The following is an 18,159-nucleotide window of genomic DNA, read 5'->3' on the forward strand; positions in this document are numbered from 1 at the left end:
AGAAAGGTGAGAGTCGATGCAAGAGGATGGAGGGATGAGCAGAGCAGAGACATGGGGAGTAAAAGGGCGGACGTGCACTGAATGGGGGTATTGGGAGATATGAGGGAGCCTCGTAAGTCATTCCCCAGAGAACCATCTCCTCCCCTACACACCACTCAGAGGCATCAGTAAAAGGCTCTATAAATAGCTTCAACAGTGAGCAGCATGTTTCTCTGCTCAGATAGCCTATAAATACATGCAGCTTCTGTCACTTCACATCCGCTGCTCTGGACGCATGCTGCCCTGCAGCTTTGCAGCCTCCGACAGGGAATCCTCCTCTGGAGACGACAGAGGTGGAGCAGATAAAGATGTTGATGAGGAACATGGCCAAGATGCTTAGGATGGTGATAGGGCTGACAGACGCCACTGATAATGATAGCAGTAATGAGGATGGCTATCATGATGATGGGAGGAGATTTGTAGAAAATGACACCTTTTAACCTTGATGCATGCAGAGATTTTGATGCACAGTTCTGTCTGTTGAATAGATGCAGTTTAGCTTTGCAAATGCTAAAAAGACTTGTTGAATTCTCCTTTGCAAAATGGGGTGTGAAGTAGTGCTGTAGTATGTATACCTAATACAATAAGTCACAGATACAGGTGTACTTCAGTTGGCTTTCACCAACATTACTTCTTCTCTTCCTGTTTTCCAAGTGAGGAGCTCTTTATCTGTCTGATTCATCATCTATTTCCTGTGGGGTCTTGCTCACAAATTATTTCCGAGATCTTCCCTGATGGTCAGGAAAATTAAGGTTATTATAAACCTTTAGGATTTTAATCTGAGATTGTTATCTACTGTGATTGGTTAATTTATGTATATACAGTAGCATCAATGAGCTGTGCCTCTCTGTAAATACTTTTAAAATATATTAGTTGTGCTCTATCTGAGCCTTTTTGAAATGAAATGAACATTTGCAGATGCACAGATGGCACTGATGCTGATGCTTGAGCTTTAGTTAAAATTAATTGAATAATTTTAAAACTTTTGCTCTGTTAGTACATTTGTTTTTGAAAAATCCCCTCATGGATTGGCCATTAGTGTGCTGTTGTGCATTTGTGTGAAGAGCTTTGAAAGTGTGAACTGGGATTTGAAAAAATGCTTCCTAGCAATAAAAAAAAATATTCATAGTTTGTTGTAAATCGTTTACTTTCATTCTTTATGGGTAAATTGCTTTCAATAGTAGAAATAATAAAAGTGATCACCAAGCAGTCAGATATTTAAAAACAAAGGAACACAAGTATGACTGGTCAATGTGTGCCTTGTAGTGTTCTTTGCATTCCTCACAGGCGATTGTAAATCCACTCTTGTATGTCCTCTTGGCTCGGACAATGTGGTTACTGATGCGCTGTTGTAGCAAAGTTAGACTTCATTCATTATGCTACTTAAAATGTACAATCTATAAATACACAGAGACAAAATTTGCACCTCCAAGTGAACATTCAGTCCATTCATGTGTGATGATTTCCTCAGCAAAGGGAGCTGTCTCTGCAGTGAGCTACCAAATTCTCCCACCTCCATCTGTGTTTGATTTTCAGTTTGACTGGCTGAAGAAAAATATATGAATTTTACATCCAAAAATGTGTTCTGAAGTTTAACCAAGAATGTAGGTTCAGTGTAGTTTTTGTAGTTGGAACTCATTCACATTGGTTATGTGTTAAATCCTCTTTTAGATTGCTGATTGTATCATTTTTTGGAGTTACTAATATGGACGTGAGTGGGCTTTAACCCTAAATTGGTACTGTGACTGATGATGACGGGGGTGGAAGAGGAGTGATGGCAGTTATTTGAGGATGTTTGTCGTGATGATTACAGTGAAGTTGAATGTGGTGACAAAGAAAATATTAAATTCTCATGTGTGTGTTCCTGTGGCAGACTGATTGTATGTCTGTGTGAAAGCACAAAAACACACTATGTTCATGTATGGATGTACATGTATATATGTGTTTTTTTTACACTGCCGCAGTAATTATTCTGTTTGTTTTTTTAGATTTAATCAGCTGAACTGATAAATAATGAGTATTATACACCATCTTTGTTGAGATTGTGTGTGCTTGCCTCTATATGAGAAAGCGAGAGAGAAATACATCATCCCCCAGGGACTCTCTCCTTAAAGGGGTGATTTGCCTGCTGGCTTGCTCTTGTTAAAGGGCTGGCTGACATGCTTTGATGTGGTTCTGTGCTCCCTGCAGTTTGATTGGCACACTGGATTAATGTTGTTCCACAGATGAAAGAAACTGCAAGGGAATGATATGAATTTTATGAAATGAAAATAGCAAATATTGAACGTGATTAATGAATTGGTTATGTTTGCAAAGCGCTTTCCATGTTAAGCTCTGGACAGGTGTCGTCTCATCTCTTTCCCCTCTCGTCCTCCGTGTGATCCTCTCACTCAGCAGCTAATGACAAAATGAGGTTCTTCTGAAGCCTTTTATATCTGTGTTACCGTCTCTAGTTTTACCTCCTCACCCTGCTTGATGCGTGTCTCTGTCTGCGCTACTTCAAAGATCAGAGTAATGCACAGCGATGAGCCAGGTGCTCAGTGAGCGGCTCGTCCTGTGATGGTCAGTAAGCGCTGACACCTCAGAGAGCTCGACTGTTTACTCTACCTCACCACACAAACACACACATGCACACACACAGCTGTACACACTGCATACCAAACACCACACACCAGCTCTGTGTGTGTGTACATCATCATGACCCCCACTGTCGTCCTGTGTCAGTCAGCTCTGCGGACTAATAAAGGTGCTTTTCAGCCTATCAGGGCTGATTTCCATCACCACAGGATGCACATCAGTACAGGAGTAATTCCTCAATGTCACCCAGGCACCAGCTCCGCTAGATGCTGATCCACTGAGCAACACAGTTGTCTTTACTGCCGTTAGTGAACCTGACAGACAGACATTTTATGGAAGAAACTCCAGACTTGATGCAGCTGTTTTTATAACCTCAATTAACTCTGTGCTTAGCAGGTCTCATTTCTGTGGAAAAGTTTCCTGTTGACTGAATGTTTCATTTCCTTGTAAATAAGCAGTGACTTCATATTTTATCTTAATCATTTCATTACTTTGCTGGAACCATTGACAGGGCCATCACTACAGCAGTAGGCTGTGTTGGCAAGCTTAAATTCACAGAACACAAAAAATTAACAACTACCAAATATGCTGACTTTAGTGGAAAATGTTACATAAAGCTGGGCGATATGGAGAAAATGATATTTTTGCCTGAATGCCCAGATAATGATGTCGCGACACCATTGTAGGGTTGATTCACATTTTTGATAAATAATTATCAGTATAAGGATAATGACTGAGTAAAGGCAAATAATAGAACAGCTAGAAAAATTGAATTAGAAGTTAGTTCAGAAAATGACATCACTTTGCTGTAAATAAGCCTTTAAAATGAGGAAAAGACAACACTTACAATATAACAGTGTCCAAAATCTGAGACGTCTAGTCTTATTTCACTTTATCAATAAAATATCAATTCATTGCCCAGCCCTAGTTGTAAAAATACAAAAAAATGATATGCAAGAATTTGAAAATGTGGGGTTAATTCACCTGAAATACTGAGATTCAAGGAGATTGTATAATAACTTGTTTGATTTGTTTAGCCAGATGTAGTTTGAAAACTTCTGACACAGTGGCTACCATAATATCTTTATGGTTTAGTTTGAGTGCAGATACCAGGACATACAGCATTTCAAAACATCAATACACTAGATTGCAAAAATATGATTTCAAATATTTGTTAAATAAATAATTTGTTAAGCAATTAGTCAACAAAATCTAAGAAAACTGAAAAAAATGCCCGTCACAATTTCCCAGCGGACATCTTGTAATTGCTTGTTTTGTGTTACCAAATGTTCAAAAGTTGTCATGCATCATTTACTCACATTTGAAAAACTGAAGTCAGCAAATGTTTAAATGGCACCTTTGGTTGATAAATGAGTAAAATAATTAACACCAGTTGTCAATGCTGTTGGTAATTATTTTCTGTCAATCAACTAATCAGTCAGCCAACTAAACATTTTAGCACTTGATTAAAGAATGACTAAAGACTACTTGACGGTTTTCAGTGCTTGGTGAAACAGACACAATTAATTTTCTACTGAATTACTAAGGTTTGATAAATGGCCCATCACTTGTAATGCTTCACCATTGGTTGAACTTTGTTGTTAAAGGGATAGTTCAAGATTTTACATAGAGACGGGAAAACATCGATGGTAACAAAATCCACCTACCAACACATCTAAAGCTCACTTGCCTTGTTACGAGGGTTATGTGCCGGTCTAGTCCTTGGCTGACACCAGTCACTTCATGTAGCCTGTCTCACCAGCTGTGTGTATGTCAAACTTAGCCTAGTTATAATTAAGCAATATCACACGAGAGGGAGTGATGTTGTACTGTGATATCGTCACGGCTGTGATTCGGTCATAGGCCGAGTATGATATCACAGTACAACATCACGAGCTCGAGTGTGATATTGCTTTTATACAACAGTTCAACAGTTAAATAAGCAAGGCTGATTAAGAAATGTTGAAAAATGAGGACAAAATAAATAATTTAAGCATTTTATTTGTCTTCCGCCAACAAAAATAGTTCCCTCAGGACTCCGCTGTCACCGTTGCTATGTAACGCAGACATGGTGCGCCAGGCACTTACTCTTTATACACATTTATCAGCACGTTTCCATTAATTGTGCAGCCGGTGAAATAAGTCTCTGGTGACTGCATGGTGGACTGTCGCTTCACAGGCACAGCCGACTCTGCCTTCTGATCTGACAGTATGTTGCTTTTCTCCAAGTTATTGAGCTCCGCTGATGAAACACTGACAAACCTGCATGTGTGCTCAGATGGATTCAGCTTCTCCTCTCCCTCATCTTCCTCTGATGACCATTCATAGTTCAATTCAAAACTTATTTTAGGAAATAAATCCATATTTTTGACTGTTTGACAGTGGGTGAATTAATTAGCCTACAACGCAACTGCTGACCTAACTGACACTAACCGTCAGTTTTGATTTGATTGTTGATTGCAATCAGCTGTGAGGCAGAGTGATACATACACAGTGAAATAACCGTGATGTTGTACTCCAATATCATCACGGTTTTACTGTCTCTCGACCAATCAGATTGCAGGGCCGGAACTAACTGTTGTATAATGTAAATTATTACTAAATTGGGATTTATGCATTACTAAAATTAATGCAGTTGCACCACAGAGATAATTTACAACATAACTCTAAATAACATCTAAATAGTTGTACATGCCCCAAGGGTAGGTGTAAATCATAAAATGTCACAGAAAAGTCAGTAATGGTAAAACAGCAGGTTTTCTGCCACACAGTAAAGGATCGTCTTTACAGGACGTTATTGTTCATTAGTGTGGATGCTCGTATCGCCATTGTTATCAGTGTAGTTATGATTCTTGGTATGGACAGCCCTTAACCCAGTAGAGACCTAATTTATTGACATGATATTTCAGTATCGATCAGAGCTAATCTGCATGGTAACCATGACAATGAAACTCTATGACTTCATGTCTAAACTAGTGAGGTTATGCCCTAGAAGTCATGATGCAACTAACTTTAGCAGCTGATTGAACTAACTGGTAGTCACTAAGCCTCTAGTGTCAACTTTACACCCTAGAACTTACACATACAACCCAGTGCTGGAGTCTTTGTTGGTTGCCTGGCAACTGTTCCCAGCCAAGAAATAGCCTGGCACATAACCCCCTATGACACTAGGACTTGTTCTTTTTTCATTTTACTTTGTATGGATTAAACAAATGAGCTGTGTTAATTAATGTGAGTTTTAGAGGAGTTTCTAAGCAGATTTTGTGACCTTTGGACAGAGACAATCCAGCTGTCCCCTTGTCTCCACTGTTATAGTAAGCACTTATACTTACCACACAGACATGAGTGTGGTGTGAATCTTCTTATTGAACTCACGGCAAATAAGTATATATCTCAAAACTTTGTATTTAACAAGCAAATATAAATTAAATCTAATATACACTGACATATTATATAGGCTTTAATAGAAATGACTTTATGTAAACTGGATGACCAGATCTTGTTTACAGTAGGCCTTCATCAAGCTCATCAGTGTTCAAAGCTTTGAAACTCTGTCTCTGATTATGAGTACACTGGAACACTGTGGGTAGCATAACAATCTGCTTTTAACTCCAAACTCGGTGCATCTGTAACTGAGGGAGCAGCCCAATCTTACATCTGTCCCGAGACTGATTTACACTAGAGAGCGAAATCCAAGTCCCCCAGTCCTCGCAGCCTGCAGCCCCCATTGGAGTCAAACCTGTCCGCTTAAACTCCAGCTGAATTACTCTGAGGTAACCAGGTGCGAGTCTCAGTGGCCAAGCTGTGACAGTAATTGATGGATGAAGTGCGAGGAAGCACAGACCTGCAGCTCTGCAGAGCAAAAGGTCTCAGGCTGAGGACCCCTGAGACTGTAACTAGTAAAATGGCTGTGTATGCAAAACAGCCGAGTGTCACATCTGACATAAATATTATTTTTCCAGAGCTAATGTAGATGTTCGCTTGTTACCATGGCAAGGCAGCGTTGCCAGGCACTGACGTGTTGTCGTGGCAGCAGACGCTCCTGTCAGAGTGTTGCCATGTTGCGTTGCTGCATCTGTAGCCCAGGCTTTGTAGTGTAAATAAGGATGACTGTGTGTGTGTGCTCGATCATACTTCTCCTATAGACCCGCTGTCACACTTCACATCTGCGAACTGGGAAGAAGGAAAAGGAAGAGGGAGGGTGAACGGTGAGAGTGAATGAGACGTGAGACCAAAGTGCGAGACGGAGCTTGAAGGAGAGACAAAGGAAGAGAGGAGGATAACGAGGGGAAGAGGGAGCGGATTAAAAAAGACAGAGAGGGAGTAATGGGGACAAAGAGCACCAACAGTAGAACAAATGGATGGAAGAGCAATGAGGTAAATTGGAAACAAGAGGAACGAGAGAAGAGAAAGGATAATAGAGGAGGGGAATTTGAGGAGACAAGATAGATAGATAGATAGATAGATACATAGATACATAGATACATAGACACATAGATAGATAGGTGTGAGACTGAGACAGTTAATGAATAAGAAAGCAGCAGTGTGTGTATGCGTGTCGTGTGAGAAACAAACACAGACAATCCTCGCATTCCTTTCTGCTCTCTTGCTGCCGTGGTGCTCTGCTTGCTCTGTGCTGAAAAGGATTCTGGGTAAACAAGTTCAGGGTTTTGAGGACAGTGTATTCTGTCTCTGTATTTTTTTCCTCTATGGTTGCAGGATTGTGCCTTGAAAGCTAATGTTCTCTTAGTATTCCCCCTTGGGTAGTTTCAATATCGGATAACAGTTTTGTACGGACAATGCACAATTAGATTGAATAGGAAGATTTTAATGTCCTGTGCATCATTTTATACCTGTTGTTATAGATTTTATAATGAAATATGAGGACTAGTTTGACACCTTGGGATCTTTACTGGAAATTAAGAATGGTTTGGACTCAGCTGCACAACATGCACATTAGGGATGTAATGGCCCACAAGATTCACAGTTCAGTTCGATGTGACATGACACAGTGGTGTCATGGTTCAATATGATTTCGTTACAGCAATAAAGTAGAAATGTCCTTTATTTTTAAAATGTTTAATTTCTAAAAGCTAATATCTTAAAATAACTGAGTGACCCATCTTCTGGGGTGTCTTCATCATGAGTTGGGCTTCTGTTTTTTGTAGAAAGCAGTAATTATGGTCTGGCTGAAATGGGCTAGTGAAGGAATTTTGTAACAGGACTCAATTAGACATTAAACATGTTTGTAAAGCTTATATACAGAGTAGGGTTTCATATCTGCGGTGATACATGTGACATTACCAATTACCGCAGTGGTTTCTTTTTCCCTGTTTGAATCAGATGGGAATGGCTGCCTTAATACTGCTGGGATAACGTTAGCTTGTGGCATCTGTGTTGTTCCTGTTGCTCCTTGGTTTTGTTTAGGGTTGACACACTGGGGTGATGTCACCATATATAGGTTGACATGTTTGAAGTATTCCCACTGTTGTAACCTACTGTCATGTAGTAGATGTGACATATCTTTGTTTTTTTATCCACCACTCTATCGCTATTGCCCTTGTAATTCACAGCAAAACCAAGGTGGCGTTAAACACGACATCTGTGGGTTATTGAAGAATCCCTTATTCTGGCTCTGGTAGTGCTGTTGGGTGTTACTAACTATATCTCAATGAGCTAGCTTAAGGCCCGAACATACTCGGGCGGAACATACGTGGAACGGACTCCGTGAGGAATGTCCGCAGTCATTCGGGCTTCCATAGTCGAGCGCACTTCTGCGTTGTAGTTTCCTGTAAAAATGTCCATGAAAAATCCCCGCGATGTGAAAAATACATGCCGAGCAGTCGCTGGTGCGCGGAGCGGAGTCCGGGCAGTCGTAAAATCTGAGCTTTGCGCGCACAGTCTGCGCGGACCTCCGCGGAGTCCGTTCCACGTACTTTCCGCCCGAGTATGTTCGGGTGTTTAGCATAGCATGGCTTCCAGTGAGTCTCACTGGAGTAGAATGTTCTGGTTTTGGAGTGGGAGGGGCAGACAGCATGGACTGCCTTGTTGAGCGCAGTGACACTGAGAGCATTATATCTTACACAGGTTAAGCTGTATAATTTATTTTCCAAATGTAATAGTATTTTTAAGAAATTGTTCAGTGTGTAATGCATACCAAACTGAAAGCCTTCAGTTCAATACAAATTTGCGTTTTAAGGCACATGTAGTGATGGACCTACCAAAGCATCCAGCACAGTTAAAGAGTTGCAACATGTAGACACAAGACATGCATTCAGAAGATAAATGCGTCTCTTTCTACCATGTGCAGCATTTTAGGTTACATACATTAAGCCCAGAGGACAGGTGTGCTATCATATCTGTAGCAGCAGTGAGTTCCTCCTCATCCAGTCCACCTGGGGATTATTGTGAAAGAGCGTGACGCTTGTTCACCTTTTAGAGAATATTTTTAGTTACTCTTAGATTTGGTGTTACCTCTGTCTCTGTAACAAATTCCCTCAAACTCCCAAAGCAGCCTGATGGCTCTGATGGATGATACGCTGAAACCAAGAGGGGTTTGTGAGACAAACACAATTCATATATGAGCGTATTGAGACACAGAACTGGAAGCTCAGGTGGGACCATGTGTATCCAGTTTTTCTTATCTGGGTTAGTTAGTCAGTCCAATTAATGTACAATTGTTCAGCTATTATAAGTGCAAATACTGTAGGAGTCGTTTTGTCAACTGTGAATCTCAAAACTCTAGAGGATACAATGATACCTATGACTGTGTCTACAGATTAACTATTAACTGTTAATATGAAAGACACACTTGGTCCTCCACACATCCTCCTCCCTGTTCGCACACATACTCACTGAGACGGCAGAGACCACCTTCCCCCACGCTTTATTATGATAATCAGTCCATCGATAGTCTATTTTTAGCTCTCAATCTCCCCCGCTCTGCTTCTCCCACTTGGTGACTTCCTGTCTAATTATACAAACATACGTATGAATACTCGTGCGCATTCTCCAACTCACTCGCTGCCCTCTCTGGATACACAGTGAGGTTAACCAATTGTGCCTTTTCTCTTCTCACTGCCTCTTTCTGTTTTCCTCTGCTTGCCACTCTTCTGCCACTCTATTATTTAGTAAAGGTCTTTGTCCTCTTATCGTCTGACACCCAGCTGAGTTATTTCAGTATATCAGCTATTTTAGCTTTTCCTCCAAATGGAATTTCCTTGTTATGGTTCTACGTAATCTCTTTCCCTTTTTTTCCCCTCTCACACACACTCCCACCAACATGAAAATATTCTGTAGCGCTCAGTCGTCATGGTTTGAGGCAGAGAATGTCTTCAACCCCTAAAGTGGCAGCTCTGAAGCTTTTCTGTGCTATTATGGATTTAAGTAATTTAAGCCATAAATCTCTATGGCACTCATACTCCTACTCGCAGCGTCACCTCTGAGAGGTTTGTCTACACTGGCTGATTGCAATGCAAAGACCATTTTTGGCTCACAGCCAACTTTATCCTTTATTAGCAAGAGCACGACATCCAATCAATAGTCAGCAGCAGTGTTTTTGGCTCAGGGGAAGCGTCGCTGCCTCCTCTCAGTACAGTCTGCTGCCATTTTTTAATTTGAGCACCTGTGCAGCTTGTCCTTCTTTGTTCAGCTTATTTATTAAAGCTCTGCTGATGAGTTTTTGTGGCTCGGTATTAGAGCTAGGCAATATATTGATATTATATCGAAATTGTGATACAAGACTAGATATAGTCCTAGATTTTGGATATAGTAATGTCCAAAGTGTTGTCTTTTCCTGGTTTTAAAGTCTCCATTACAGTGAAGTGATGTAATTTTCTGAACTTACCAGACTATTCTAGCTGTTCTATTATTTGCTTTTACCAACTTAGTCATTATATTCACACTACTGACGAGAATTTATCAAAAATATTTTTGTGTAAATATATTGTGAAAGCACTAATTGCCAACCCTACAATACCATATTGATATTGTTGTATTGATATAGAGGTATTTTTACAAAAATATTGTGATATTTGATTTTCTCCATATCCCCCAGCCCTACTATGTATGTACAAAAAAAATATAATGAGAAAATCTGCTGTACTGACCTGAAGACATTTCAGCCTTCATCTACAGGGCTTCATAAATTATGGATTGTATTTGCATCAATTCGGCCTCTACCTGGGTGTTTTGAGGATAAGAAAAGAGAAGTTGGTAAGGTTAAAGATAGATACAGCAATGGGGGCAGAAGGAACAGAGTATGGATTTTGCTGGGGACAGTGTTCGTTTTAATAAAAAAGGTCTACTTTACAGTTATTTCGTGGGTGTTGCCAAGGGAAAGGGAGAAGTAAGAGCAGAGAGCGAGGGAGAAAAACAGGTAATGTGTTCAGCCGCTATGAGTAGCAATGTATGAAAAGGACGGAAGAAAGAAAAGAGGAACAGTCGGCCTATATGCCTATCTCAAGGCCAGATAGTCGATCAATATTCCCAGCTCAGATCCAACAAGATGCTCTCTCTCCCTCTCTCTTTCTTTCTGCTCTGTTGGTGTGTCCAGTGAAGGAAGCTGTGGGAGAGGGCCATTGGCAGGTCATCAGTATTCCAGCAGGCTCTGCCTACTCTGGTGTGGGTAGCAGAATAATTTCATTCTGATCTTACAGATCAATAGCTGTACCCAGTGGAAGGCGACCAGCCCCGCCTGGCTGGCTGAGCTACTACGGTATTCAGAGTAGCACTACACACGAGATGAATGGTCCCCTTAAGACTTATGTTTTATTTTAACATGCAGTACAGTTCATGTAATGGGCCCCATTGTGCTGGACTGTGAAGCTTCTTCATGTAGTTTTTTTATTTCGGTAAATGTAAGATGATAGTATCCTTGGTACCCTATGGTGGCACTTTGCCAGGCACTGTGTGTATATGAAGTGGGGACAAAATACCAGAAACGCCTGATAATATAATGCAATTCAATAAAACACCCACCAAATATAGACTACATGTACGAAGTGCATACTGTAAAATGTTAGTATGTAACTGAGTCAGAGAAATGATGAGTCAACTCAGGGGGTGGGGTAGATATTTATTATACCTTATGATGTAATGCAATTTCATCTCTAATCCAAGAGGCCTTGTCAGTCCTGACTCCTCACCAGTCAGCTACAGCTGAAAAACCCTCTTGGTTTAGAGGTGAAACATCTCCAAGAAACTCAAGCAAGTCCAGTTGCCTGTAATGTAGCATGTAGAATGTTGGATTGATGTTTATGTCTATTTTTAGACATATTTAAATTTTTGAAAAGTCAAATAAAACCTTAAGAATTAGAAACTTAAAAACTATCAATAATTTGATTATTGTTTGGTCTCAAAAAAAGGTATTCATGCTTGATAAATGACACAAATGATTGCCAGTTAATAAAAAAGTTGCCATTTATTGTCTTCTCCAATAATTGATTACTTGGTTGAATGTTTCATCTCTAAAGAAAAGACAGTAAGACTACCTATTACAGCTGAGATAAAACTGCTGTCTAGCATTTGTTTGTTCTGTTTCGTATGTTTATTGTGGCTTGAGGTTGCCAAATATAAGTATTACTAATCTACATTCATGTACAACCATGTTGTATATGTAAACTATAGTTTAGAGCAGTGCTCTCCCAAGTGTGGGCCGTGGCCCCCTGGTGGGATGCAGAGGTATTGGGGGTGGGCCACAGCCTGGGTTATATTAAAAATCTTGCCTGTTACAAATTCATCCAAATATATAAACTTTGTTCTGAAAAACAAATTCAAATTGCAATATATCAATAATTAATCCTTGTACATTAACTAGCCAGTCTTGAGACTGAATTCACTGAGTCTGTGGTGAATTTAATTTGTGAAACAACAGGAGAAACTACAGTTAAATCATTCCACATCCAGAAGCCATGGATTACCAGAACCATCTGGAAACATGGACAATTATAAAGCAGCAGCCAACCGCATAAGAAGAAACAAAAAAGGACTAAATTGCAGTGTACACGTTGATGGAGCTGACAGGATCTCATTTCACAGGAGTTAAAACATGTATGACTACATGTGACAAATAAATGATTATTTCATCGATTGGTTGATTGGTTGCTGTACAGTTCAGAAACACAGCCCATCTGTAGGAATAATAGTTTTGCCTACATGTACAAAAACAATATCTGCAGCTGTAGAGATGTCACAGAATGGGCTGTGAGTTAAAGGACTCTTAGGGCTCTTAGTAACACCTGTCTGACAGCAGTGTAAAGCTAATGAATCAACAACATAGTCACACTGTGCAGTATATGGCCCTTTATAAGCATTGCATTCACAATATAGTCAACTGATTTTAAGTGTTGATCAGAGTTGGAGTACATCATACATTGTGGATTGTTGCACACACTCAGAGACACACACATTCTCTCACAATCCTACCTGTGGTGTTTTGGATTTATGGTGTCCTGCTGAGCTGTGATCAGCTTGGAGATTCGGATTACTGTTGGCACAGTGGGTACTTCGCCACCATTTAGAGCTACAAAGAAAACACAGTTAAGCGTATACTAAGGTTGTCAAAAGTATCGACACTTAAATACTTTTTTGATACCACAAGCTTAAAATGATATGACCTCTGTTAGTTATAAATGTGATAGGATCTAAAGTACAGAAAAAACTCTAGAAAAGTATAAAGTATAGAAAAACAGATCTGCAGTCAGATTTTCAACCCGAGGCTGCACAGATGAAACAGAGTGGAGGATATTCAACTGGTCCTCAATCTGTGGCTGTAACAGCATTCTCTCCAGCAACAAACGAGCTACGTGACTGCAGACATGTGTTCAGTGACGTTTTGTGTTCCAGCACTGTGTGCAGGTTGTTTACAACAGAAGAATAAAAAAGTGTCTGTTTTTGTGTGCCTAGGATTTTGTATGCCTCCGCACTGGTGACAGCCGTGGCCGGAGGCATTATGTTTTCAAGTTGTCCATTCATCCGTCCGTCCCATTCTCATTAACACGATATCCCAGCAATACCTTGAGGGAATATTTTCAAATTTGTCACAAGCATCCACTTGGTCTAAAAAATAAAGTAATTAGATTTTAGGTTAGGGTTAGGGTAAAGTCAAGGTCACTTTGACCTTGCGCCTGTCCCATTCATTTAATGATATCTCAAGAACACCTTGCAGAAATGTCATTACATCTGGCACAAACGTCCACTTAGACTCAGGGTTAAACTGATTAGATTTTGATGGTCAAAGGTCGAGATCAAGGTCACGATGACATCATAATGCTTTGCAAAACCACTTCAGGAACAGAAGTGGAAGCATTTGGTCAGATACTGAATTGGTGACACTAATCTTAAATGCCTGTCTTGAACCTGTGCCAATTGTATTGATCTTTTGTGCTGCTTGGTTGAAGATGTGTGTGAAGCCTGAGCCTCCATGTTTCATCAGAAAATATGCCCTCAAAGTCTTCACTACATGTATTATATGTATTAAATGTAAACTACAACTTGACTTGTTGGTAGAGGTATACAACCATGAGGTGGTAATTCTAATTTTTCTTTTTGCCGTGGTGTCGAAAGATGTATTGATTACCATTTTTTTCACACTGGTATCAAATCTTCTGTATCATGATAACTCTAGTACACACATATAAACACACTGGCAGAGATTAGTGCAAACAAACACAGCTTTCTACACAGTATGGCAGTGTTGCACAGCCTTATAGACCAACTATAGATGTCTAATGTGCTGGTATCACTTCTTTCTTACTCATTAGGTGTTGCTAAGCTGCCATTTGTGCTCCCAGTGGTGAAGTAAATACAGCAAAGAATGTTCAGTAGATGCACTATAGGAGCAAAGTGGTGACAGACGATCGATAGAGATCTAATGATTAAGATATCACACTCCGGGAGAGTTAGAGGATCCCGCACTCCATGAGATGACTAACCCCTCACTCACTCAGTGTTTGTACATGGTTGTATGTGTGCAAAATGTGTCTACAACACATCCACCACCTGCTGTTTTCATATCCCACTGCTCACACTTAAATTACGTTACTAGTAAATGTTTTTTACCCTCCATTAATACCAGAGCACATGTTGTGTGTTTTTGGCTTCCTACAGCCTTGTCAAAACTGCAGATCACTTTTCAGACCTGCACACTTTGAGCGTTAGAGCACAATTCATCCTCTTCAGCCAGATCTGATAATCTGGCAACTGCACGGCCAGAATGTCAGATCTGGTTGAAGCCACGGCGCGATCAATCCGACTTAGCTTTTACCATGTGAGTCCTGGGAAAAGCTGGGAGGGTGTACTCCCTCTCCATGCTGGGCCAATGACTGTTTTCAGGCATGATCAATGGAGAGCAGGAATCAACACCAGCAGACTTCACTGAGCCCTAAGCTGAAAAGTCCAGTTGGCAGAGACACAAACACAGCACCTCATTAAACTCAAAACTCCCATGGCTGCCATCACACAGCTGAGCCTCTGCGGTGCAGCACTGATGGAGAGCTCTAGAGCGTTGATGTAGGGAGGCTCTAATTGCAGCGTGGTGATGTGGTGCCTCTGCATTCCTGCTGTTTGGACAATAATCCAATCGGCACAGTATTGTATGCTGTGTAAGGACGTTTGAGTTATGCTTGGTAAAAGTGCCGTATTGATGAACTCATTACAAAAACAGCACTGGGTTGGCTCGTGGGGCCTGAATGATGGTGGTTTGCTGTTTGAGCATGCTTTCCCATATCCTCTCTAGCAGTCTCTCTCTCTGTCTCTCACTGTCACTCACACACAATTGTGTGAATGGATTTGGCTATCACAAGTGATGACTCCTCACTCAGCCTCTTCTGTTCCATTTCCTTTCCCCTCCCACTTCCTCCGATACACTTTGTAGCCTCAAATCTCTCGTCTTTTTCTGTCCAGCCTTTTTCTCTGGGCTCTTTCTCTGCCTTCCTGCCTTTTCTTCTCAAGTGCCCTATTTGGCTCGGATGACCTCTCTCCCTTTCTCTTCCTCTGTCGCTCTTTCTCTCTCTGCAGGTACCACCAGGCAGCCTAAGGAGGGGGAGGTGCCGGGGGTGGACTACAACTTTGTGAGTGTGGAGCGTTTTATGGAACTGGAGCAAAGTGGAGCCCTGCTAGAGAGTGGAACCTATGAAGGTGAGTGTTGGCAGCGTCATGGCTGCTGTGCAGGGAACATTTTGCATCTGCGAGACAAGTGCGGGTGCTCAGGGAGCAGAAATGGGAACATATGTTTTAGTGGAGCTATTTTGCTATTTTAGAATTCAGTCTGTCATCTTGTGCTACTCAGTAAATATCTTTCCATGATGGATCAGGTGTGTCAGGTGATGCTCTTACACACAGCTTAAGTAAACAAAATGAGTCTTATGCACTGAGTCATGTATTACAGCTTCCTCTGGTGGTTGTTAAACGGCTGGTTGACTTGTGTGTGCGTGCTTGTGTATGTGTGTGTGAGCTGGATGAATGCCATTTCCAAGTCATGTCAAGTCCGTGCATCTGCTTTGCTACACTGTCAGGGATACATCTACAGATGGGGGATTTGCTGGTTCATTTGCCCAGTAGCGATTTTTGTGAGCATGTGCGGCTGAACACACTCACGCAAATGATGTGTGTGAATGCATTCGTGTGTGTGTGTGTGTGTGTGTGTGTGTGTGTGTGCACGCGTGTGTGTGTGTGCGCGCGTGTGTGTGGTAGGGGCGGGGTTTACAGGCACATGTACGCTTGCGTGTGTGTTTCCTTTCTACGTGTTACTTTCATAACAGTGTGTGTTGCATGTGTACAGTGTATGTTTCCCTTAACACAGAGTTTATTTATGCCCACTGGGGGAAGCTGTCTCTTTCTGGGTTGCTGCACTGGAGGTGCTGCAACTCATTTTGTAATGCACATTAAAATAAGAGAGAGGAAAAGAAGGAATGAGAAAGATGGTAGGTAAGGAAGCAAAAAGATATAGAAAGATACATGTATAGATGTTAGCGAAAATCTGACAAGGAGCATCATCAAGAAACTCCTCAAAGTAATTGCAATGCTTGTGTGTGCGTGTGTGTGTGTGTGTGCAAGGCTTGGTACACATAAGAGCTTACGTATATGATGATGTGAGATGAGTCACAGCTGAAGGTGGATATTGAACTGTGCATAAAGCCAAAATGCCTTCAGGCGAAACCAGAAGCATTCAGGATCAAGGGAACATTGCATTTTTAAAACCAGTGCGGTGCATAAGGAGGAACCGTGGCCTAAACTTGTCTCAGTATGCTTTATGTTCTGCAAAGCATCCCTTCAGGTTGTCTTTAAGCTTTCACAGGTGGGCGCTTGCTGCCTATGCAGTTTCATATTCATGTCTTTGTTTACATGCACCAGTGTGTGCGCATTTATATTTTGTTATGATGTGATAATTCTGTTTGGTAACCAGCAAGATAAGTGTACTCACTGAAGAAGTGGCTGTGATAGAGCCCTTTGCTAATATCTATCCGCCTGCTGCTGGGATGAAAGTAAACTGATGTCTGTGGACTCTTTTCTGCTGATCCTCCTTTTGTCCTTTATTGCGGCCTCCTTCCCTTGTCTTTGCTCAGCTGTTGTTCTCCTCCCATTGCCCCTGTCCTTTCTCTTTGTTTCTTCTTTGTGGAACCCCCACTCCTTTCCACTTTGAGGGATTATAAAATAAGACATCTCTTCCTCTCACTCACACTCAATATTTAATCACAGAATATATTTCCCTAACAGCGAGGGTCTTGAATTTCAAAGTAGAGCTTTAGTGTTGTTTAAGAGAAAATAGCACAGAGAAAGAAGGTTATTCACATATATATAGCACAGCACTGAAATCACAGAAGGTTTAATGTCAATCCAAAAAAAGAAGTATACATATACACTTTTGATATATTGAGGATGTTTCTATCTCCAGTAAGATACCCTGAGGACCTTCATGTACTCTTCTTCTCTTCATTGTACTGAACTTCAGCCATTCTTAGATGTGTTTCTACCAGCAGTACCAGTACAAAGTACAGTGGGTGTGAAATGACAGACGCCCAATGCTGTATTTGTATTTTGCTTGTATTCTTGTACTTGCACTTCTAAACAGAGCTGCTTTGCACCTACATGAGTGAAATTACACAGTTCAGGTTATGTTTGTACAGATCAGGTGGTTCTGTACAGTTTTGTTACCATTTTATCACAACATTGTTCCTGTTTCTACCTGCTGAGCTTATGCACACCGGAAGTATAGCCTAATATGATCCAATGACGGATAATCGAAATGAGAAAATATAATTTTCTGTTATGTAAGTGGGATAGTTGCTTTACTCACTGTACTTGAAGTTGTGTTCATAGCTGTATTGTACACATGTAAATTCACCCAAATATGACTTACTGAATGCACACTTTAAAAACTTTAATCAAACAAAACTATACACACACAACACCTAAATGAATATGGAGACATATTGTCCTAAGACACTGTAGTTATAGCCTGACTGCGCAGCTATCATTATGTTCTGAAATAGGTTTGTGTGCATCATTAAGCAGAGAAAACACAGTGACAGGGATTTCTTGGCT

General features: G+C 40.8%; 1 protein-coding gene across 9 annotated transcripts in view; it reads left to right on the forward strand.

Annotated features, from left to right (window-relative positions):
* The window catches only part of LOC125887652 (membrane-associated guanylate kinase, WW and PDZ domain-containing protein 2-like), a 108,855-nt gene that overhangs the window by 38,543 nt on the left and 52,153 nt on the right, over positions 1-18,159 (forward strand). For all 9 annotated transcript variants that reach the window (XM_049574634.1, XM_049574632.1, XM_049574633.1 and 6 more), the window contains one exon: positions 15,634-15,753. In XM_049574634.1, the coding sequence (XP_049430591.1) occupies positions 15,634-15,753 (120 nt within the window). The remainder of the gene's footprint in view (positions 1-15,633; positions 15,754-18,159) is intronic.

Source organism: Epinephelus fuscoguttatus, linkage group LG4, assembly GCF_011397635.1.
Source record: "Epinephelus fuscoguttatus linkage group LG4, E.fuscoguttatus.final_Chr_v1".
NCBI lineage: Eukaryota > Metazoa > Chordata > Actinopteri > Perciformes > Serranidae > Epinephelus > Epinephelus fuscoguttatus.